At 43.9% G+C, this 23,171-nt stretch overlaps 1 protein-coding gene across 2 annotated transcripts in view; it reads right to left on the reverse strand.

Annotated features, from left to right (window-relative positions):
• Nucleotides 1-202: 202 nt before the first annotated feature.
• LOC149084402 (uncharacterized) overlaps nucleotides 203-23,171 on the reverse strand; it is a 28,413-nt gene continuing 5,444 nt past the window's right edge. The window contains exons 1-6 of one of the 2 annotated variants that reach the window (XM_089234790.1): nucleotides 19,175-19,662; nucleotides 12,526-13,273; nucleotides 5,553-5,749; nucleotides 4,327-4,449; nucleotides 4,136-4,232; nucleotides 203-2,316 (exon numbers count right to left, since the gene is read on the reverse strand). In XM_089234790.1, the coding sequence (XP_089090916.1) occupies nucleotides 1,766-2,316; nucleotides 4,136-4,232; nucleotides 4,327-4,449; nucleotides 5,553-5,749; nucleotides 12,526-13,207 (1,650 nt within the window). In that variant the 5' untranslated portion in view covers nucleotides 13,208-13,273; nucleotides 19,175-19,662 and the 3' untranslated portion in view covers nucleotides 203-1,765. Of the gene's footprint in view, nucleotides 2,317-4,135; nucleotides 4,233-4,326; nucleotides 4,450-5,552; nucleotides 5,750-12,525; nucleotides 13,274-19,174; nucleotides 19,663-23,171 lie in introns of those variants that run through there. The other variant, XM_089234791.1, reaches the window with a different exon arrangement.

A 23,171-nucleotide genomic window follows, 5' to 3' on the forward strand; every position in this document is an offset into this window, starting at 1 on the left:
CATTTTATAGGGCATATTTACAGTTTTTCGAGAGTATAAATAAATATTTTATGGAGCATTTTTTCAGAAAAGTTTATAGAGCATAAAAATCCTAGCCCTACCCATTACTATAGGATTATGATTCAATAGGTAAAGGCATTGTCAGGTTATGCAGTTACTACATTAGCATAAATTACATTGATATCACACATGTACTTGTCCATAAAATTCGAATTTATTAATATGAAAAAAAAAAGCTATAAAAAACACAAAAACATGATTTCGAAACAAGAAATAAGCATTTGAGCGCAACGTGTAATGCCACGAAACAATAAAATGAGGCGAATTTAAAAAAGAACCACACTTTTGATCCTCAATTGGACGCACAAAAAACCACATTCAACAAAGACACATAAACAAACCATTATATAAAAAATTCTTACGATAAAATATTTAAAAAAATTTAAGTACTGTACAAATCAATGTGAATTCGCTTATTCAAACAACCACGTGTTTCAATAAGTGGATTAACACAATAAATTGAATCCAGAAACTGTACAAAAGATTAACAAATATTACCCCTTTGGTTATTATGGAAATCAAATTCTGTGGATCGATTAGATGATTTTTCATCCTTTCCGAATTCATCCTCTGATCAAAATGGTGCAGTTTCATCCTCAGTTGATGCTGTTTCATTGCTCGACCTCCTTTACACACCCATCACAATCACGCCTATGAATGGAGTCCGTGCCCCCCCCCCCCACACACACACTGGTTGGGCTGACAGAGGACTTCACTTCTAACTCAGGGCCTGGGACTACTGTTTTATTTATCAGGAAACAAACGTTTTTTTTACTAAAAAAAAAACTAGAGGACCTGTGGCTGGGGGGGGGGGGATATCCCAGCCTAGTATCTCCTGGTGGATAATATGGATCCACAAATGTGACCAATCAATTGTGGTTCCATCGGTAGGACACAACTATGACTGATGGGCGTTGGGCAAAGCGGGAATTGAGGGAATAACCCCAGCTCAGGTCAAACATTTTTTAAAGCCAACGCTACACTCGTCTAGTCAAGCCCAATAAATTCCAAGGGCATTGGTGAGTATTTTTGCCGCTCCATCATTGGCAATTATCGTCAAATGTTGGAAACTGGACGGTATTAGAAGGCTGGTAGGAGAGAATGACCAAGACCTTCCAGCCCCCCATCCTAAATCAAACGAGTCACCTTCCTTCTAGATCTTCCAATCCATCTGGCGACACATAGGTCGATGAAAGCCAGCAGTCACAACATATTATGTGCATTCTGGAAGCAAATATTCGCCAAGGAACATTAAGGCCAGTGTGTGGCCAGCTAATGACTGATGCTTTACATCAGTAGTGGGGAGGAAACAAATATTTGTAAATGACTATTGCACCAGACTGGACACGAACACACAAAGGCAAATTGGGCTGTAACAGTTAACAAATATGTGCTGGTCACAAAACAATGGGGGGGGGGGTCATGTGCTAATAGGGTACTTATGCTGAATCAGTCCTTCATTAATGTTTCAATACATTGAGATAAATTCGAACAAGTACTCATGTTATGTATCAATATTGTATGTACAAGGAAAAGCATGTGTATTATGTATGAACAATAATGCATTGAATAATAGTGATTATTTGAAAACACTGTATATACACATGTGCACTGTCTCAGCAACAAATTAATCATGAGATTCTTCACAAATGTCATCCAGAAATGGGGTAGGCATGAATTGCCAAACTATAAGAGAAAATAGTACTCAAATGTGGTCAGACACAGCTGGTGACTGCATAATGAAGGAATGCTGAATAATTACGTTGTTGTTGTCATTATTGCCATGATGCATAATAACATTGTTGTTAGCGACCGGTGACGGCAGCAAAGTGGTCATGGTAGGCGATGGTGACGGCGATGGGCTCGGAATGATAGCTTGAGAGAGATACGATGATGGCGTTGTCGGTGGTGGTGGCGACGCCGATGGCGAAGAATTGCTGTAGGAAGCAAACGACCCGCTCAGTGGCGACGGCATCTTGCTACTGGTGTTGTGGTACGCCATCGAGGTGTGGTTCATGTTCGGCGAGAACGGACGCGGCGAATCGTATCGCAGCAACGGGTTCCGGAAACCGTCTGGACTATGTACGTGAGGTAAGGTCTGCTGGTTGATCATCATCGGATGGAGGTACTGGTGATGATGGTGGTGTTGGGTCTGATCTATGATGACACCCCTGTGGGCTATGTGCGCCTGTGGTGAAGCGTACGTCGATGGGCTCGGTGGAGGTGCGGCGTGATGTTGGTCCATCTTAGTGCCACCTATAAAATGATAAAACATTTTTAATGGATGAACAATTCTGGATTATCTCTTGCATTCTATAATACAAGGATGCTCAACTTTTTTGGAGAGAGGGACACTTCATTGGTTTGACAACGTGTCGCGAGCCACTTAAAGTGATCTGGGAAAGTGCGGCGGGCTGCTTAAGCGATATTTTAAAAAGTGACAAACCATTATAAAGGAATAAACTATTATACATAGTACTTTGCAGCATTAAAGCAGTGACAAACCATTCTAAAGACATGCATGTCTGCATTGCTAGAGAACCATTGCAACCAAAGTAAACATCATTACGCATCACATACAAGCCAGTACTGCCAAATTAAAGGACATTTTAGCCCTACAATTTAATAGTGGTTGCCGAGTAGCCTAAATTCTAATTTTATGCACAATAAGTGTATTGTTATAAATATCAGTAATTATCTAGATAATTTAATAACAGACATCAGCATTATATGTATAGAATAAAATTTTAAACACACATCTATATATATAAAATTGATTTTATGTGTCTGTGTGTTGTCTACACAAATCTACAATTTTAGATCGATCGTCGCCAAATTTTGCATATATACCAAATGGGATCCGACTTGAACGATAGGCTACTTTAAAATTTAGTTAGAGCAGGGCCCAAATGGGGAAAAAACTGTAGGGCAACAATGGTTTTTGGGTGCAGTCAACAATCACACTTTCCTAACGTTTACTTTGGTTACCGTGGTTCCCTAGCAATGCATTTCAGACATGTGCCTTTACAATGGTTTGCCACTTCTTTAGCGCTGCCAGTGTGTATGTATAATAGTTTATACCTTTATAATAGTTTGCCACATTTTCAATACTCCCAGTAATGAGGCTTTTTGAACCATCATCATATTGGTTCAACTTGGACACGGTTTGAATATCCCTCAAAGAAAGAGGGAGATATCACGTGATCCAAAAAGCCTCATTTAAAAAAACCCAGGCAACGTCGGGTTACTGTAATTGCAATTCAATACAATACAATTGTAAATTGTATTGTTTTTACAAGATATACAGGAACTGGATGTTGTGAAGATATTTATTATTTGAGATGTTAATTTTTTAATGAAGGAAAAAACGCTCTAGCGAAGGAAAATCTCTATCTCCTCTGTAGCTTAATGGTAAGAGCACTCGTCCGGCAATCAAGGGACCCGGGTTCGACTCTCGGTAGGGGCAGAGATGAGTTTTTCCTTCCTTAAAAAAAAAATTAACATCTCAAATAATAATTATCTTCACAACATCCAGTTCCTGTATATCTTGTATTAACAAGTGGAGAGCGACATTCATGTCACGTATTGTTTTATTGTACCACTATCATCGGCATGGTTTTTCCATTTGTACTATTTTGCTATATATTTTCTATACCATTTTCCTATTTCCACGCCACTTATTATAGTATATTATTGAAACAGCAGGTTCAAAGTGAGTGCGTTCAATTTTTAGCCAGTCTTCGGACATAGGCGGAGATAGACTTGGAGGTCTGGGGGGGGGGGAAATGATGATGATGTCAATTCATATATGCATTAGATGCACATTAGATGAGTCAACTTCACCTTTGACTCTGGGGGGGGGGGGCAATGCACCCCACGCCCGCCCGCCCCCCCCGTATCTCCGCCCATGTCTTCGGACCCTTGATATCGTAGCCTTCAGTTATTTTTTCCTCATTAATTATGCCTTTTTTTAAACGCCTATTTTAGGCATTTTAGTGGCCTTTTGCCTGCCTATTTTGACCATTCTAGTTGCCTAAACTTCCGGGCCTGAACAATAAAAAAAAGCAACACTCACCATTTTCAAGTGGATTGATGTCTTTCTCATTTTTGGCTTTGGACTTCCTCTTGCGCTTCTGGATTGTATCTTTGCGCATTGTCATTGGACGGTCACGCTATAAAGAGAGAAATAATAAGAGTTTAAGACAATTCCGGTCATATACGGCAGGTGAAAAATACAGAATAGATTAATATAGTGTTAGAGTTCACCTTGTGCAGCTTGAAGTACAGTCCGCACGCGTTGCAAACAGTTTCACCCGATGGCTTCCTTCTCCATAAAGAAGTCTTGTTGGTCTTGCAGTTGGTGCAAACCTGGCTTGTCTTCTTCCCAGCCTGTTTGTTGAAAACAAACATCATAAATGTCAAAATTCATAGTAATGATACATATTTATTTGCATCAACACTTCTCAACCTAGTGGAAACCTTTAAACAGGGTCGTAGTCAACTATTTCTTTGAGGGGGGGAAATGACTGGTATTTTGGGAGGCCAGAGTAATATAGACTTGACCATATTAGTCTATACCAGGGTGCTCAACCTATGGGAGAGTGCGGGCCACTTTATTCGTTTGGGAATGGGCCATGAACCACTTGATTTAGTGACCTGGGAGAGCACAGAGGTCATATAAGTATATGTAAAGTCGGCACGGATCACTTGTTTGATCTGAAACCATACCTCAGGTCACTCAAGTTACCTGGAAATGTGCCGCGAGCCGCTTGGAATGATGTGAAACTCCACTATGAGTCATTTCAGTGATCTGAAAATGTGCCGCACGTTACTCAAGTGATGTAAAACATGCCGCTGATCACTTATGTAAACTGCACCGATGGTCATATAAGTGATTCAGTCGATTCACTTTCACGTGCCGCTTAGTTAATTTATACATAATTAGTTTTGAGGTCACGGGCCATATTTGGCCCGTGGGCTATGGGTTGAACCTAAAGTGAAATCACTCAATAACGGGGCACACTTTTTATCCCTTGAATAGAGAGATCCCTTATTCAGAGGTAAACGATTCTTATTTCAATGGGACATGGATCAGGATATCAGTCTCCTAAATAGTCCTTTATTTGAAGTGTTCCTTAAATAGAGGTATTGTTGACTATGTATTCATTCGCATTCTTCATGATGGTAACCGGATATTATATATATATATATATATATAAAATTTGCATATCACATTTGCATAAACAAATGATTCCCACGGATCCCCAGGGTCCGCGAACCATAAGGCTGAAAGACACTGATGTAGGCAATCACGGCCGCCTTAAGAGCACCTCGGGTCAAGTGATTTTTTTGTGCGCCCTACCAAGCAAATTAACATGCTTATAATCTTGAAAATTTTAACTAAATCCCATATTTGTGACACCCCCCCCCCTTCTTTGAGGGGGCCCCATGCGTTAAGACGACACTATAGGCAATCATATAAATCAACATACCGGTTTTCTTTGGCTTTTTGGTTTAGGATGTATCAAAGGATGTTGAATAGTCATGGGCCGGTTACAATCGCTCTTGCAGGTGCCACATAGGTAATGTCCGGTGCCGTCCGGCCACCATATGAAAGAGGCACTCATGCCACAGACCACGCATTCCTTGGTGACTGCGTCCTGTTGAATACTCGTAGGAGTGATGACACCTGGAAAAGAATGCAAGATTAATTCCTAAATCCATAATAAATTACTTATTAGGGCTGCTTCAAAGCACAGGTCCACTCATTTAAGCGGGGTCCTGGGGTGGGCGACACTACATGATACTGCTGGCCCATATTTAGCCACCACTTCCGCAGTGATTTTAATGGATGTATCTATCAAGAGATCTCTAGGAGGATATAAAAATATCACATTAATCCCCTAGTTTTTCCCCCAGGGATAGAAGTCTCAACGAACGTAAACATTTACACAATACAGAGGGCAGCACTATCCTCCTCCCACCCATGCTTATTATAAGCCCGCTGACAAAAATGTCGGTTTATGTTACGAGAAGAGCAAAAGCTCTTCTCAAAATAAGGATAGATTTATGGCCGTGGGAGAATCACCAAAGAAGTTCTTCGGCCTCTTTTGGTCCTCTTCTCACTGCCTTCGTAATTAAAATAAGATTAACCCATCTTCCCGTTTTAATTCTGATTGTTTCTAGAGTTCCACTGACCACCCAGTACGTCCGTCAAAACCCATAAGCCCCCTCTCCACCAATCAATTTTATGGGGGGGGGGGGCTCAGTCCGCAGCCAAGTTAGAGGGAGGCGAGCAACCATGGCTCAGCCCCCCCCCCATAATTAATGTAAAATGCCACCCCCGGGGCTCGAAGAGAGCCAAAGATGGGGGGCTTTGGGTGCAGTGCACCCCACAACCCATCCCGCCCTAGGAGCCAGGGTTGGAGCAATCATCCCCCCCCCCCACCTCCTGCACAAGGGTGGAGTCCCTAAAAAATGGGACAAAGGGCAACACGTTCAGCTCCCTCAATTTTTTCATGCCGGTGCCTCTAACGAATTGGTACATGCGGGAATGTGTGTGTACGTGTAGTGAAACCTGACGTGAAGTTTGTTTCTGTGTAATGCTTGTTATGTGTCGTGCTGCCATCTGCCAGCAGTTTTTCTAACTGTGAGTGAAGTGTAATGATTGAATAATTTATCGTTGTAGGCGTGTTGCTCTGTGGCGAGACTTTTTAATTGGGAGATCGGCTCGCATTTGCGCCTCGAAGTTGGGAACCACAGAAAACCAACTTCAGCCGACCACCGCTGCGGTGACGGTGGGGTTCGAACCCGGATTCCCGCGATGCGAGTCCGTCATTATGACCACTCGACCACCACAGCGGCTGCTAGTCAGGTTTGCAAAACCAATTTTAGATTCGCGATGTAATTGGTAGTATGCTGGATATTTTTAGCCTGGTGGGAAAGCGCCCAGAACTTTGCCCGGAGACTCATGACTAGGGTTACCAGGTTCGAAAAACTGAGAAAGGACACCTCCGCGTGCACCCTTAGTGACGTCACTTATCCCAATTTTCACAATAGATGGCGCCAATAAAACCGGCCGCACAACTCCGAAAAAACCAGAAACACAAAAATCCTGGGAATTTCGACGACTATTGCCGAATGCAAGGAGGGTCGGGTTTTTGACGTTAAAAACTGGTTCAAACTTACTTTTTGTATATTGCGTTAACACTAATTTATTGCAATAATTAAAACTAAATACTAATTATAATTTGCAATTTTAATTTTTTGACGGTGTAAAACATATATAATAACCCTGGCCAGAGGTTCGACGTCTGAATTTTAGCGGTCTTTCCCCCCCCCCACATTGTTCAGCAGAGGCCCCAGACTAGGCAGGCCCGTCATTTAGGGGAGGGCAGGCCGTTGCCCCCCCCTCAGGAAAAAGTTGAAATGACGGCCCTGAGACTAGGATCTTTTGGGCTCCATCGTAGTGAATTTATAGTACGAAAAGACGAAAGCGATGAGAATCGTCCCGGGCTGGAGCCCTGATGCCCGATGCACAATGCCCAACTGCCTAATAAGTCCGGCCTTGCGGGACAGACCAATCTTTAACACATAAAAAAAAGTCCCGGCTTTCGGAAGTGGTTAAAGCCTCCAACGTCCCCCCCCCCCTCCTCCCGGAACCACGTCCGCCTTGGGCAACATTCTTCCTCCGAATATTCGGCCTAGGGTCAAGAATATTCGATCCAGGGCTAAACTAGCTTCATAAAAAAAATACCAATGAGGAAATACGAGACATTACGATGGGTCTCCAACAGAGTAAACAGTACAAAGGTCCGCTCATAAACAGTTATGTCTATTGGGACACTTATTCACGCAGCCCTTACTCTCCTCCATTATTACTATTATTATAAACATCATTTTCCAGTATCAAGCCTTCCATCTACGTTTGGATTATCGAAGAGAGAGAGAGAGCACCACGAGATCATCTCTGTTAACTGGTCTCTCGTCAGTCATCGCGAGCACTGTAAATAACGAGATTTGTTTGGCTTTCCAACGAGGAGAGAAAAAATTATAAGGCCTCTTGTGGCCTCGGCAATGGCTTCCAAGCTCATGCGTATTTACATTACGGTTCCAAATGCCTATTCCCGTGGGTTATAAATAATTTTTCGTCTGTAATCTAGATGGCGTACCCCTCACCTATCTCCCCTCACCCCCATTTTGTGATGGTGGCCCTTTAATAGGGAACTGTTGGAAAGCCACTTGAGAATCCTTTCATTGGTGGTGGTTTTCTTCGCTCTGAAGTGGTTCTAAATCGTTTCAGCTGAAAAAAAAAAATTGCGCGCAGGCTTTCGAAGCCACCCCCTACATTAATAATATAAATTTATATGCTGCCCTGCGAAATTAAAAAAATTACGACTGGGGGGCCTCCTGGGTGGAAGCTCCGTCCGCTTCTTCCTTACCCTGCAGATGTGTTGAAATCCCCCAGAGGGACCTTCCCCTGATGACAACGAAAAAATACGTTTTTTTCTTTTTTTATAAACTGTATAACGGGAATGTTTCATGTTCAGGGCCCCCCGGAACTACAACGGCACCGACTTTCAAAATGCAAGCAAATCCCTATTTTCGGGTCAAAGATACATTCCCACGCGTTAATCAACTTGGCCATTGAACTAATCGTATATAAGAGCCAAAGGCGCCCCAAGGGTATGGCCCCCATATCTCGCAGCAGCCCCCCCCCCTCCAGGCAAGGTTTTCACGAGCCCTTCTTTAGTGAATTTAGTGTAAAAACCTAAAAATTCATAGTCCCGGCTGCCTGAAGTGGAGCCCTCTCAGCCCAATCCTATTGGGGAGATTTTTTTCCAGGGGGGCCCCATGAAATAGATTCATGGGTACCCTGTGGGCCTATCTAACTAAACGAGGGACAAAAGGCTGTGATTGGCAAACAGTGCATCACGGCATTATTGGGCCCCCCCCCCCAAGGGCTAAGGTGACTAGGCTCAAGCCCAGGACGATTCTTTTATGTTTTCAATACTTTTAATGCACTGTAGTACGTGAAAATTTTTGCCTAGGGGGGGGGCCCCCTCAAAGATGCTGGGTACTGTGTCTGGGCCCCCAACACAACAGGGCTTGCATCCATAATGTGACAGAGCCCTGACCATGTTTGGTTGTACAGCCTAAGGGCCTCACCGCAGGATGTGGAGCTATGCTTTAGGGCGCCACTGGAGTACTTTGAGAATAGAGATTTGATATTTAGAGCCACCCCTGCCCAATCTCATTCTTTGGGGGCATTAATCTTCAGAAAGTGTTCGTGGACTGATATCGCATCCCCAACCCGGAATCTGCAAAACTATCCTTGGCACTTGACCGAGGTTTCCTTCTATTGTCCTTGAACCGGGCCCCTCAGCCGGGATCTTTGGTGGAATTAGTCCGGGATTTTTCCATGGGTGCCTCTAAATAGGTAGAAAAATGACAGTTTTTGCCCAGGACTCTTGGTTTTCATATTCGGGGGGGGGGGCGCCAAGGATCCTCTGGCAAGTGGTAATTGGAAGAAACTGTACTGTAGTATCGCAAACGCAAAAAGTTCAGGAATTCAGGACCTAAATCACCTTCAGTTCGAATGATAAGATTTGGGGGGGGGGGGGCCTTAAACCTGAGAGAGATTCTCAATTTTTTTGCACCTTGAAACTAATTTTTTTTCATACCTATGTACTGTGCGGAAAGTCCTCCTGAAGATTCAGGTTCGGGGGATTCCTGGTCTAGGAAGTGAAGGGCACCCCCGGTACAAATGATACTAATGTATACTAACATGCATTGGTAGCTTGAGTGCGCCGGCACTGTGTCATGGTTCACTCAACTCAGTGACTCTGTAAACACGGAATTCACTGGGACTCGCACTCGAGACATGTCCAGTAACATCCGGGGCAGTCTTAAAAGCATCATAGCCTCAGACCCGTGATTTTTCTGGGGGAGGCCCTCCCCTGCCAAAAGTAATTTTACATACATATTTGAATACTTACTATCGAAAATTTTAATAGACCGCACTATCATGGGGCCGCCGGGCAGTTCCTGGGTGGGTCCAAGCATTAACACGACAATGATGACATCCAAGTATTTTAGCACTTGAATATTTTACCCTCGGGATCAAGAAATATCTCGAGATCCTCCCGACTACCTTAGGAGAGGAATCACTAACTCGGGATAACTCACGGCGGGGAACCCCCGGAAGCCATTCAAATCAAGGTTCCTCAACCTTCAGGAAAGTGAGGGGCCACTTCATTGGCATGAAAACGTTTCGTAGGCCACTTACACGTTTAAATGAACCACGGATCACCTGAGTGTATACGTAAATGTGCTGCGGGCCACTTCAGTGTGATGTTGAACTGTTCTACTAGCAGCATGAGTGCTCTGGTACTGTGTTACAGATCACTTAAGAGAGAAAAAAAGGCCGGGACACATTAAGAAATCATTTAAGTCCTCTGAAACTGCGCCACGGGTCACTCAAACGATTCGTAAGTATGCCGCGAGTCACTCAAGTGATGTGGAACTACTCCGCAAGTGTACTCAAATTATTTGTAAATGTGCCGTGGGTAAAACATGTATTATTTATAAAAGTGTTATAAAATATATTCTTAAAGACACGGGTGATATCACATCCATTGGATAACAAAAAAAATGGCCGACATTTTATCAGGAAGGAATGCACTAATGGCAATTTATGTGGTAGTTACGGTTCGTTTTCTCACGCACACACATGTCGAGTCAATAAAGAACATGTAAACAGCTTACCAGGATGGAAACACGTTTGTGTGTGTTTACGTCTATTTCTCTCTTTCCTTTGCACCTGATTATGTCAACTTGAGGAGGATTGCAATCGAGCCATGATTCACCTTATACATAAACAAACTTCGGTTCTTCAAGCATGTTAGAGCTGCCATTCATAAATAAGACCGCACATCTGGGGCGATTTCCGCACCATGTCATCATAATCACGTAATGTTTACACATAATCTAATGGTGCATCCTTTTAGCAAGCTGGGGCCTCCACACGCTGAGACGGTGACCCCGCCCCCCCCCTCCTTTCAATAGTAATAAATTTATAATGAAAGAAAAGGTGCATTCCAGAGGAACCTTTTATTTCAGATGCATTTGCAAGTATCACGCATTTATAGGGGTCAAGTCACTCTGGTAATTTACTTTGTGTTGTCAAGTCACACACACGAATCACATACGCATTTCTACCAGAGGGCACGCAAGTTGCAAGCGCATTTCTGGGAGCCCGACGATTACGCATGTAAAGAGTATTCGCAAACCATATAAGCATTTAAAGGGTACACGTAAATTACAAAGAGCCTATGCATTTTCTAAGGGGCGTGTTACGCAAGTGAAACGCATTCCAAGGTTGTCTACGAGCAGGGCCAGAACTGGAGGAGGGGGGGGGGAGGCAACTTCTTCGGGCGTCAAAATTTAGGGGAGGGCGACAATTTTTGGTGGGAACAAAGACCACCGTTAATTAAATTATAGAATTTTAAAGTTTGTGGGATGGCAAAAATCCCCACGGTCCTGTCTACTATTGTAATGCCCATGCAAGTCACACATTTCTACCGAAAGTCACGCACGCATTTCTGAGGGCCCGACAGTTAATGCATTTACAGAATGTCTACAAATCCCCTAGGAATTTACAGGAGCTAAAACACGTAAATTACGTACGCATTTCCAGGTGTCTTTGCAATCCACGTGCTCAAATCTCGTCGTTGAGACAGAACGGCGCGACATATTATAGTTAGGAGGGGGAAGGTGGCATTCGCAAATCACATTCTACCAGAGGACACACATCCGCATGGCGATAAAACTAACGGTGGTCACACACATATTTATAGGGTGACCCGCAAATCAGACATTTAAAGGAGGCACGGAAATTACACAAGCTTTCTCGAGGGGGGGGGGGGGGGGTACACGAACGTTAAAGGCGCATTTCCGCGGTGTCTTCAAATGCTCGCAAGTGGCAGCACATACGTTTTTCTGGAAGCCCGACGGCGTGTCTGCAAATCCCATAGTCGGAGAGGCACGCATAATTACATATGCATTTTTGAATGAGGTATGCAGTTTTCAAGTGATACGCAAGTCACTTACTGATTTCGGCTAGCAACAGTCACACACAAATTTAAGGGGTATCTACAAATCACATAGGAGGACAAGGGACACAACTTACATACGCATTTTAAGGGGATACGCAGGTGACATGTGTTCGCGGGGGTGTCACCTGCGAATCCCACAGGCCATATCATACGCACATTACGAGACAACATAATACGATACATACACATTACTTTACGCCGGTGACACTCATTTCCGCAAGTCACATAAGCATTTCTGGGGGGGGGGGGGCCCTGTCAGTCACGAACGGGGTGTCCGCAACACGCAACGCACCTGTGATTTGGGAAATTAAGAATAGCCCTGTTAGCATACAAAGTGATTTGAACTTACCCGGAGCGCGCGGCGGCATCAAGGCGATATCATTCTGTGCGGGAAGCCAATAAGAAGGAGATGGTGATGACTCGTTCAGATCGTTCGTTGCCGATGACCAGTAGTTAGATGAGGATGACGATGATGTTGAGGTCCTCCCACCAGCAGGTGGGGTAGACACGAATCCGAACCCATCGTTCTCCGCGTCGAATCCACGACCGATGGAATGCAAGTCCCTGTTAATGGGCTGATGATGCTGGATCGGGCTGTTGACGAACCTCTGATGGTGGTCTTCGATCATGACCTGCTGCAGAGTCACCCGATCGTCGTGTTCGCGAGGCGATTCCGACGAGCCATTGTCCTGCTGATGCTCGACCGGGACCATCCTGGTGAATATCAAGGAGCCGCTGTCCGAATCGGGTTTGTAAGGGTCCAACGTCGTGAGGGAACTCGCTGTCGAATAAGCCGACGACGATGTTGCCGTAGATGCTGCTTGCTCGTCGCTGGTTCCCGCAGAATAGGGCGACATCGAGTTGGAGCAGTCGTCGATGGGCTCCTCTTTGATCCCGTTCATCATGTCGTATTCCTGGGCGAAGAACGAGTCGAATGGTGATGGCGAACTGCGGTGCAACAGCTGCTGCAAATCCCGTTCGTTCGACAAGATGTAATTGCTGACCAACTCAAGCTGAGCGAATGACATCATTTGCTGGAACTTGCTGCTGATGGCAACTCGTTGTAAGTGTCTCGTGTATTATCTTTCGGATACCACCTGTGCGGAGAGAATGAAACAAAAACTGAGTTCAGATTGAGCAAAAGCTTTAAACAAGGATAAAATAGCGAGCAAATGCGTCTCGCTAAAATGAGAATATGCCTATATAGATCAGTGGTTCCCAACCTTTTTTGGGCCATGCCCCCACCAAAGCCTCTCTGAAATCCTGATGTAACCCTCCCCCCCCCCCTCCCGTCAGGGCAGTAACTATTAGACTTTTGGCCAGGGGGAAACGGGGGGTAATTCCTCAATGCGTTTTTTTTTGTTAAAAAACTTTTCGTCGCTTCCTTAGATTTTGCAACCCGGGGCTACGCCCCCCTCCTAGTTCTGCCACGTTATTCAAGAAGTAAAGCCCTATTCACGTTGAAGGAGCCAAAAAAGTTATTTACTTGGTCAAAGCAGTGGTTCTTCACCAGGGTCCGTGAGCTTGGATAAGAAAACAACTCACTCATTATTTTTAGATTGCTATATTCAAAATATTTTTTAGGGTCCACGGCTTATATATACATTTTTTGTATTGTCACGGGAGGAAGGAGGAGGTCCATGGACTCGCATCTTACTGGCACAAACTGTCCATGGACTCGCATTAATGGCACAAACTGTCCATGGAACATAAAGCATTAACCCCCTTCCAAAGAAAACAAAGATGAAAATGAAAGAAAGGGAAGTCACATCAAGAAATTGTTTACAAAATATAAACTAATATCATAAAGGTAAGGAGCTCTGAAAAGTTGCAAGCCTTAACAGAAAAAAGACTCTCTCAAACTGGCGCCCCCCCCCCAAAACAAATTGCCCCCCACGTTGAGAATCAGCGGCCTTTACTCTAGATCAGTTTCCCAACCTTTTTTTCTCCCATCGTCCCCCAACGCAATCTAACCCATAGGATCCTATGTTATACCCGTAGCTTCTACCGCCGCCCCTGGAACATTCCATCGCCCCCAAGGGGGCGTGAACGCCCACGTTGGGAATCACTGCTCTAGATGTACCTGAAAAAGCGCCATTTATGTTTTCTTGATACGCTGATTTCGCAATGCATAAAACTAGGTGTTGCCATTCGAAGTTTTTTCGTTGTGGCCGTAGCCGCAAGAGCTAAGGTTTCATTTCCCCCTCCCACACCACATCCTCGAGCGCATATTCTGAGAAACACCTATAATTTCATCTAAATTCGTTGATTCTTGCAGCCGCAATAATCAACGAACCACTCCAGGCTCGTATATCGGCGAAGTTATTTTATGACCACCCTGTATATATCTGATTTTGTAAATTTGTGCGTCAGTTTTGTTTTGGTATATTTTCAACCGTGGAAGCATCATGGTGCCCTGGGTTTACATAACATCCAGGCTCTGTCGCACAGACCGTGTAAGCACTTCGTCCCAAGCGGGATTTCGGTATCCTGGATTGCAGCCTTCTAGAAGTCTGACAACTTCTGTGTTAGAAGTTACTTCGGGGGGGGGGGGGACGCTCTGCCTACATGCTTCATCTAAAATTTTTTCATCCAAATTGATTAGTATCCTGTAATTTTTTGAAATCGGTTACACATGTAAATCGATGGACACAGGGGCGTAGCCAGAAATTTCGTTCGGGGGGGGGGGGAACCACTTTCATTTCGGGAGGGGACCAAAGTGACAGAACAATGGATTTGGCCATCTTTTTCCCTTTTCTCTGTCATTTTCTCACATTTCGGGGGGGGGGGGGAGACCAGACCCCCAAGTCCCCCCCCCCTCGCTACGCCCTTGGATGGACAACACCAATTCAATCATGCTTGATTCTGAAGCCATTTTCTTGATATGCCCTGTCTGGCAAGAGACATCCAGCGAATCCACGCAATCATAAGTCATCCAGGGCACCGACTTTTTCGTGGGGAAATGGGGCATTTGCCCAGGGCACCCTCGAGTTTGAGGGGAAATCAAATCATCCCTCAAAATTTAAACATGTATTCACCAAAAGAACCAGGGCCGTCCTCGCGCCTGACAAGGAAGGGATTATTGTCAGACAAAACTGACGCGCAAATTTACAAAATCAGATATATATATAGGGTGGTCATAAAATAACTTCGCCGATATACGAGCCTGTAGCGGTTCATTGAGTATTGCAGCTTCAAGAATCAACGAATTTAGATGAAATTCGGTGATGAAATTATAGGTGTTTCTCAGAATATGCGCTCGAAGATGTGGGGGAGGGGGAATGAAACCTTAGCTCTTGCGGTTACGGCCACAACTTTGCTCGGGCACAATTTTGGGTGCTTCAGAATTTGAGCACCACATTCAGTATTTACTGACCAAACATCTCTGACCCTAGTAGCAGAGCTCCCTTAATTCCAGCTTTGCCCAAGGCCACCTCATTTCAGTTAAGCCCTGGTGCCCGATTTCTTCCTGGACAAGCAGAGCATTTGCTCATGGCATCGATTTTCGATGCCTTAAATATGTATATATGAATTGACATCATCGTGTCCCCCCCCCCAGACTTCCAAGTCTATCACCGCCTATGGGGCTCCCATTTCCAGTTTTATCCAAAGCCGCTTTATGCCAAAGTGGAGCCCTGGTATCACACAGGGCAAATTTTTAAATGAGCAAGTAGGGCGATTGCCCAGGGACCCCCATAATGGGTTCTCAAAATTTAAATACCTGACTTACCAAACATTTTTGAAGCTAGACCCCCTTAAATTTCTGTTTTGGCGAGACATCGCACCCCCCCCCCCCCGCGCTCATGTGTAAAAGTATTCCCTGGTATCATCAAATAAGGATTCATCGTAATAGGTAAGCTTCATACCTTGTCTGATCTATAAAAACATGTTTGAAGAGCATGTCACGTTATCGAACCGGCACAGCCCTAACATCCAGACTCCCAACAGGAACTCATAAGGAAACCAAAAATTCAGAAGCCAAAGCAAATAGTGCTCTCCGTAGTGTGCATACAGGAAATCCGGGCTTGGAATTCCGGTCGGCCAAGTTGACATAGAAAACGGTCACTGAAAATAACATTCTTTCCAACTCCATTCCCATATCGGATGTAGAGTCAATCGAGATCAGGGCCGTGTCTAAACACATGGGGACTTCCGGGTACTGCCCGCGAGCAACTTGTTACGTGACAGCCTTAGCCTTGTTAAAGCAACAACTGTGGTTGTGGTCTGCAGAGCCGCCCTTAGGAGGAGGAGGGGGGGGGGGTTGTCGCACAGGGTCTCGCGCGTAGAGGAGGGGCGCCCGCACTCACTCTAACGAAAGTCAATTTTTTTTGTTTGAATACAGATGTATCTGTCTCGTGAAAAGGACTCAGAAAATGAGCCGTAAGCAGGTACCCCGAGAGCCAAGTTTACTCTTTGTTCATCTGAAACCGTATGGGGAGGGTGCGCACAAAAAATTAACGTTTGTTCCGGGTGACTAAATGGACTTTATTTGTTTCTAGTTGTGGGCTGAAGGGACCCAGAACCCCGATTAGAGGGACTGAGCCCTCCCAATAATTTCTGGAAAAAAAAATGCAATGGGCCTCCCCCACTGCGTACGCGCTTGAGTCCCGTATACGGGACGGGACGACCAGCAATTTTCAGCCCCACCATTGTTTTCTTCATGTCGGCGCCTCTAATATCACTGAGGTTGAGCGAATACCTCTGGTTATACAGTAAATACTCTCTTATGCGGTCACTGGCGTGACAATAAAAATTAGTCTTTGATTTCGTTTGGTTTGGTGGTCAATTGGTCGCGAAACGGTCGAAGTCTCCGTATGAAATTTTCCGTTAAAGGGTAAAATTGTCCTTTCCGTTTCCGCGTTAGACACGTTCCGTTTAATCTAGAATTTTTAATGTGTGTATTTTGACATTGAAATCGCGAGATTTTCTTCCGTTAAAGACAGGTTCCCGCTTAATACAGGTTTTGTTGAAGGCAGGTTTTACTGTATTTATAGAATAGATTTTAACCGATTTCTGTTAATTTAAATGCTTTTTGAAGGGTGGCAACTCAATTTTGCGGGAAGAAAATTTTAGTTCTCCTTCCACCCCCCCCCCAAGTCTTTTGTGCCCCCCCCAACGGTCAATCCTGCGTACCCCGTACGGTTAGTACATACCAAATACAATAAAACTATTCTTAACGGACACCCCTCTCACCCCCCTCCCTTTTACGGCCAAATAACAATTTCCCGTTGTATTATAGAAGTATGCATTTCAAAACCCTGATTAGCCCCTCTTTTACGGACGAATTTTTATCGTCACGCCAGTGACCGCAAAAGAGAGTATTTACTGTATAACCAGAGGTATTCGCTCAACCTCAGTGACATCAGAGGCGCCAACATAAAGACAACAATGGCGGGGCTGAAAATTGATGGTCGTCCCGTATATACGGGACGCAAGAGCGTACGGAGGGGTGGGGGGGAGGGAGGTCCAAAGCATTGGTTTTCAGCAAGCCCCCGAACAAAATGTATTGGAGGGGGGGGGGAAATCAAATGGCCTCAGCCCTTAGGTTCCGGTGGCTATGCGTATCATATGATAAAACGAACATACCAGAACAACGAAATTGGATAAGAGATAGGTGGCTTTTCCTCAGCTCGAGATAAAGGAAACAGTTATTTTCCGGATATTATGCTGAAGTGAGCTCTACTTCAGCGCCTCACGCCACAGTGCGTGAAATAAGGAAGGCAGGGCCATGTCTCCAGTGGTGTAGATGGTGACATGCTTGCCCGGTATGCAAGAGGGTCTGGGTTCGAGTCCCGGCGAACACGTGATAACTTTTCTTTCCGAGTTCACCTCAACATAATATCCGGAAAATAACTGTTTCCTTGAAATTGGATAATTTTGAACTTGCATCACATTGACCAATGGAAATCCTCCAACATCCGAAGACGAACACCACCCGAATCACACAAATATCACGCCAACACAGTCGAATGATTCAGAACTGATTCCCGCGAGCGAAACGCGTATTTGAAAATGTAAAGTATGAGCCACAGCTTGGCTAAAATGCATTACACCCTCGAGTTCGAATTCGCCGATTGAACGGGACGGAACAATAATGTCACTAACAAACCAAAAAAAAAAACTCGGCAAATTTTATACCATTGGCTAAGATTATCAGCAGTGCACCTAAACTATTGGCTAAATACAGCGGCGGATCTTGTGAATATCGTGACCATGCGTCCCGTATTTTCCTGGACAGTTCCAGTTTTTTTGTTTTTTTCAACTTCATTTCTCTGTCCAGACTTCTTTTTGAAAAAAAATTCCCGGTTTTTCCCTGTTTTTTGATCGTTTTCTTGAGTTTGTTGCCCTGTATCGAAAACGTGGATGCAGGTAATTTTCAATGGCTTTTATTGAATGCAGTATTACAATATTGAAGAGCCGAAAATTTTCACGAACTATCGCGCGGATCTAGAGGAAGGAATCGGCGAAAGATTAACTCGATGTTTGAAGAGAAGCCAGAGCATAGGAAGGAATCACCCCCCCCCCCAGATCCGCACTGACTAAATATTTGCTACACACCTAAAATAATTCTACGGCTACATTTACGGTCTAACATTTTACGGCACACTTATGCTAATGGCTAGAATTTCACGGCACATTTATGCCAATGGTTATATTTCACACCCAAACCAATAGTTAAAATCTGCGGCGCACACCTCGATATTTTTAATGGTTAGCAAGCGCCAAATATAACCAGTGATATTTACGCGGCACATTCGCTCATCCTCCACCTTCCACGACACAAACATCAAAATTGCAATGGATCCCGTTTATAACGTTTTCCCCCGCTTAGTAGGACTTACTTCCATGGTACACTATAAATCATCGATATTTCCCGTTTAAAAAGCATTTCCTCCCCGCTTACAACGTTTTTTTCTTTTTTGGGAAGGTTATGAGCAGGATCCACTGCGCATACCGAAAAATTACCAAAAACAATAAAATTAGATAACTGAACTTACATTACAATGACGAATTGAAATCCTCGAACATCCAACGACGAATACCACCACCACCGATGTCTCATCTGCACAAACACGCAAAGATCACGCCAACCTTGCAGTCGAATGATTCAGAACGGATTCCCACATACACACGCGCGTCGTGCTAAACACCATAAGTCCAAAATGTAAAGAATGAGGCGCGACCACCAACACCAACCACACCGTGGCTAAAACTAAAATGCATTAACGCACGAGTTTGGATCCGCCGATTGGACGGGACGGAACCATAAAGTAACAAACAAAAAAAAACCTAATGAGAGAGAAGAGAGCGAGAGAGAAAAAAAAGGTGGTGACTCGACAAAGTTTGGACTTTGTCTGTCGATACAAAGTTCGAACTGACTGACTGAGTGACTCCTTTGGATGTTGTCTCAAATATACGAGAGCGCGGTCGGTTTGTATACACATACAACAACGATTAAAACCAACAACTTTTATGTGTTTCTAAATGGTTGGCTGCGATAGTTTATGTGTCTTCGGAAAAAGGCAAGCAAAACATATATAAAAAAAAGGGCCCATTGGCGACAGACAGGAAAGGCTCTAGTGAGCGACTAGAAGCGAAAGGAAAAAGCTGCTTCCTGTTAGACATGCGCAGCGCGGAAATTACCAAGACCGTTTTGGAAAAATAGTTACTATTCGAAGCCTCTCTTTTGTATGCAGTGTAATGTGTATGTGTGTGTGGTTGTTATTACCACTGATTGATGCTGGTGCGAGCGAGATTAAAAACAGCTCCGGGAGTGGCTAGTTCTGTTTATTTTCAGAGATCGTTTATAGCGTCTCTTAATGCGTCCATGATTTACAGTGGAGGACCCCGGCAATGAAATAAAAATGATTCAATGATTACCTGAACATGATATCGGTGCAGATATCGAGTGAAGGAAATGACTCGTTTCAAGGGTTTTTGAGGTATAGACTGTGCATGTAACTCATAGGGTCATTAGGCCATCGCCCGAGGGCCCCAACCAGGGCCACCCTTACCAGACGTGGGAGAGGGCCTTAACCCAGATTTTTTTTTTCCTCCTTTGAGGGGAATCCAAAATTCAAAAAATTAACATTCAGAATGTGTGAAAGTAGTAATCCCAGCACCACGCAAATTCAGAATAAGTGCACGAAATAATTCCAGAATTGACGAATATCCCGAATTCCAGAATCGGATGAAAAAATTCCGAATTCCAGAATCCAGTGTTTCGCAAAGTGTGCGTCGCGGCGAGTTGGGGATAGATTTATGCTTTGAAATGGTTCTTTTATAAATGAAAATATCTACTAAACCTCTCTACTAGGGAGCCGCAAAGGAACCATGAATTGGGCAAAGGAGCCGCGAGTGACAAAGGTTTGAGAACCACAGCCAATAATCGATGGAAATTCAGAATTTATCAAAAAAAAATAATTACAGAATTATTTATTTCCAGATGAAAAATGCAGATTTCCAGAATTGATGAAAATCCTGAATTTATGAGAGAAATTATTGTTATATCATAAATACGGGGCCCGGTGCGACCGCACCTGTCGCACACCCCTAAGGCATAGGCGGAGATACTTGGAAGTCTGGGGGGGCACGGTCATTATTGCTGGGGCGCAAGATGATGTCAATTCGTATGTACATTTATACATTAGATCAGTCGGCTCCACCTTTGACGCTGGGGGGCAGTGCCCCCCACGATCCCCCGTATCTCCGCCCATGCCCTAAGGGCGGCTCTGGTCCCAGGAGCACGGGGAGCTCACAAAATTCTCAAGTCTAAGCATGTGAATTGCTGGACAATTATTTCTAGCAAGATAGGGGATAAATCACTTTGCCCTGGGCCCATGATTCTTTTGAGACGACCCTAGCACGGGTGCAGGCAAGGTCAACCTTTCGAGAGGGGCACAAACATTTTATTAACGAGAAATTTTGAGTAACTAACCTTCAATAACCATTTAAATCATAGTTTCCCAACCTTTTTTGTCTCAACGCCCCCTTCTTCAGAAATTTTTTTCTCACCGCCCCCCAACGCAATGCTATACCCGTAGCTTCTACCGGCCCCCCTGGAACATTCTATCGCCCCCCCCCCCAGTTGGCGTTAACGCCCACGTTGGGAATCACTGATTTAAATTAACAGAAATTGGTTAAAATAACATATAAAAAGTGTTTTCTTTCGATATTTAAATTTTTTTTCTCCTAATTTTTGGTCGGCTTGGTGGGAGGCCCCTTGTCTCCTCCCTGTGCATACCTCTGCGCCCCTGAACGTGTAGTCTCGAATGCAGAGGGGGATTTATTGTTTTTTCGCCCTCCTTCTATTCTAGTCTAATTTTCTTGATCACTCATTCGTCGAAATCACCAACCTGTGCTATAACCCGAATGGCCCCAGTCCCGTAAATACGCTTCTGTCCTCAAGTCACTCTTTCGGTCTCTGACATGCTTGCGCACTCGAGATTGGTGACTTCCATACTCATACACTTTCCAGGTCACTCTTTGTCACTCACATGCTTGCACACCCTCTATTACAATTATTCACTGACGTGCTCGCCGACTCTCTTGTTCACTAACATCTTTCACAGTTGTTCACAACTCTTTTAACATCACACCGGGGTGCCAAATGCGTGCTTGTTCAGACACCTTTTGTGGTCTTGTGCATATAGACCTATACAGTACTAAAAACCCCCGCTGGAGCCTGCCAAGTCTGATAATAAAGAGTCCACAAAAAAAATTGAAGAGACTTTTGGTTGCTATGGGTGCTCACAGCACTAGGGAACCACATTTCATGTTATGTCATTTCATGTTAAAGAAAATCATGTTTAGCACAATACAGGCTTCCCAGCATTATCTGCTTTACCATTTTTTCCGTTATTTTTCCTTCACCAAATTCAAAAATTTCGTTGATCAAAACTCAAAAATTTGTTTGAGAGAAACTGAAAAATTTCCCGATTTTCCCTGACAAAGGTTAAAAAATTTTCCTGACTTTCAGTGACGAAAACTGACAACTTTTCCCTGACAAAACTCAAAACAGGGTTTCCAGCAAAATCTGCTCGGCCATTTCCCTGATATTTTCTGACCAAAACTAAAACATTTCCCTGCCCAAAAATTAAAAATTTTCCAGACCAAATTTTTTTTTGACCAAACCTAAAGAAATTTCCCTGATTTTCTCTGACCAAAAATAAATCTTTGACCAGCACTCAAAAACTACCGACTGTACATAATGGAAACTCAAAAAATCTCCGATTTTTCCTGAAGAAAATTCAAAAATTTTCCTAAAATTTCTCTTTTTTCCCCCGACCAATTCCATAAGAAATAAATATAATTCAAAATCTTAACCTTTTCCAAATTTCGAATTTTTGTTTTTGGAGTTTTTTCCCCGACTTATGGCAAATATTTATCTATTTCCTTTGCCAGATATTTTACATTTCTTTGATCCCCCCCCCCCCATTTTTCATTTCCCTAATTTTCCAGGTCACTAGGAGCCCTGACAATTATGTACGTACAGCTTCTACCAGCCCTTTACTTTTGTAGAGAAACTGGAAAATTTTACGAAAATATTTTTCACTAGTTACTTGAACAGTAGCATATGCGGGATTTTCTCAAAGGACGATGGAGGGGGGGGAATCGATTGTTTTTCTTCTTGTGGGGAGAATCCATTTTTTTACCCCAAAAAAACAAAAACCTTGACAGGGCACTTGAAGAATGTTTAAACCAAAACGTCTACCTTGCGTACGCCACTGCTTGGACTGCTCGCATGTCGAGACATTCTTCCCATGGAAGTAAGTAGACCTACATGTCAGGGGGTGGGGGTGAATACAGTAAAATTCTCTTAACTGACATCCCCCCCCTCCCTCAGATACGATCACTCATCCTTTACGGCCAAATAATAATTTCCTCGTGCATGAAACTCTAATGCTTTTCAAACTCTTGATAACTCATCTTTTACGGACGAATTTTTTTGTCCCACCGGTGTCCGCGGAAGGGAGGTTAGTATCATCATTATTA

The sequence above is a fragment of the Pholcus phalangioides genome, unplaced genomic scaffold, assembly GCF_987345545.1.
Source record: "Pholcus phalangioides strain wild (caught in Gottingen) unplaced genomic scaffold, Ppha-v1.0 ptg000008l_1, whole genome shotgun sequence".
Classification (NCBI taxonomy): Eukaryota; Metazoa; Arthropoda; class Arachnida; order Araneae; family Pholcidae; genus Pholcus; species Pholcus phalangioides.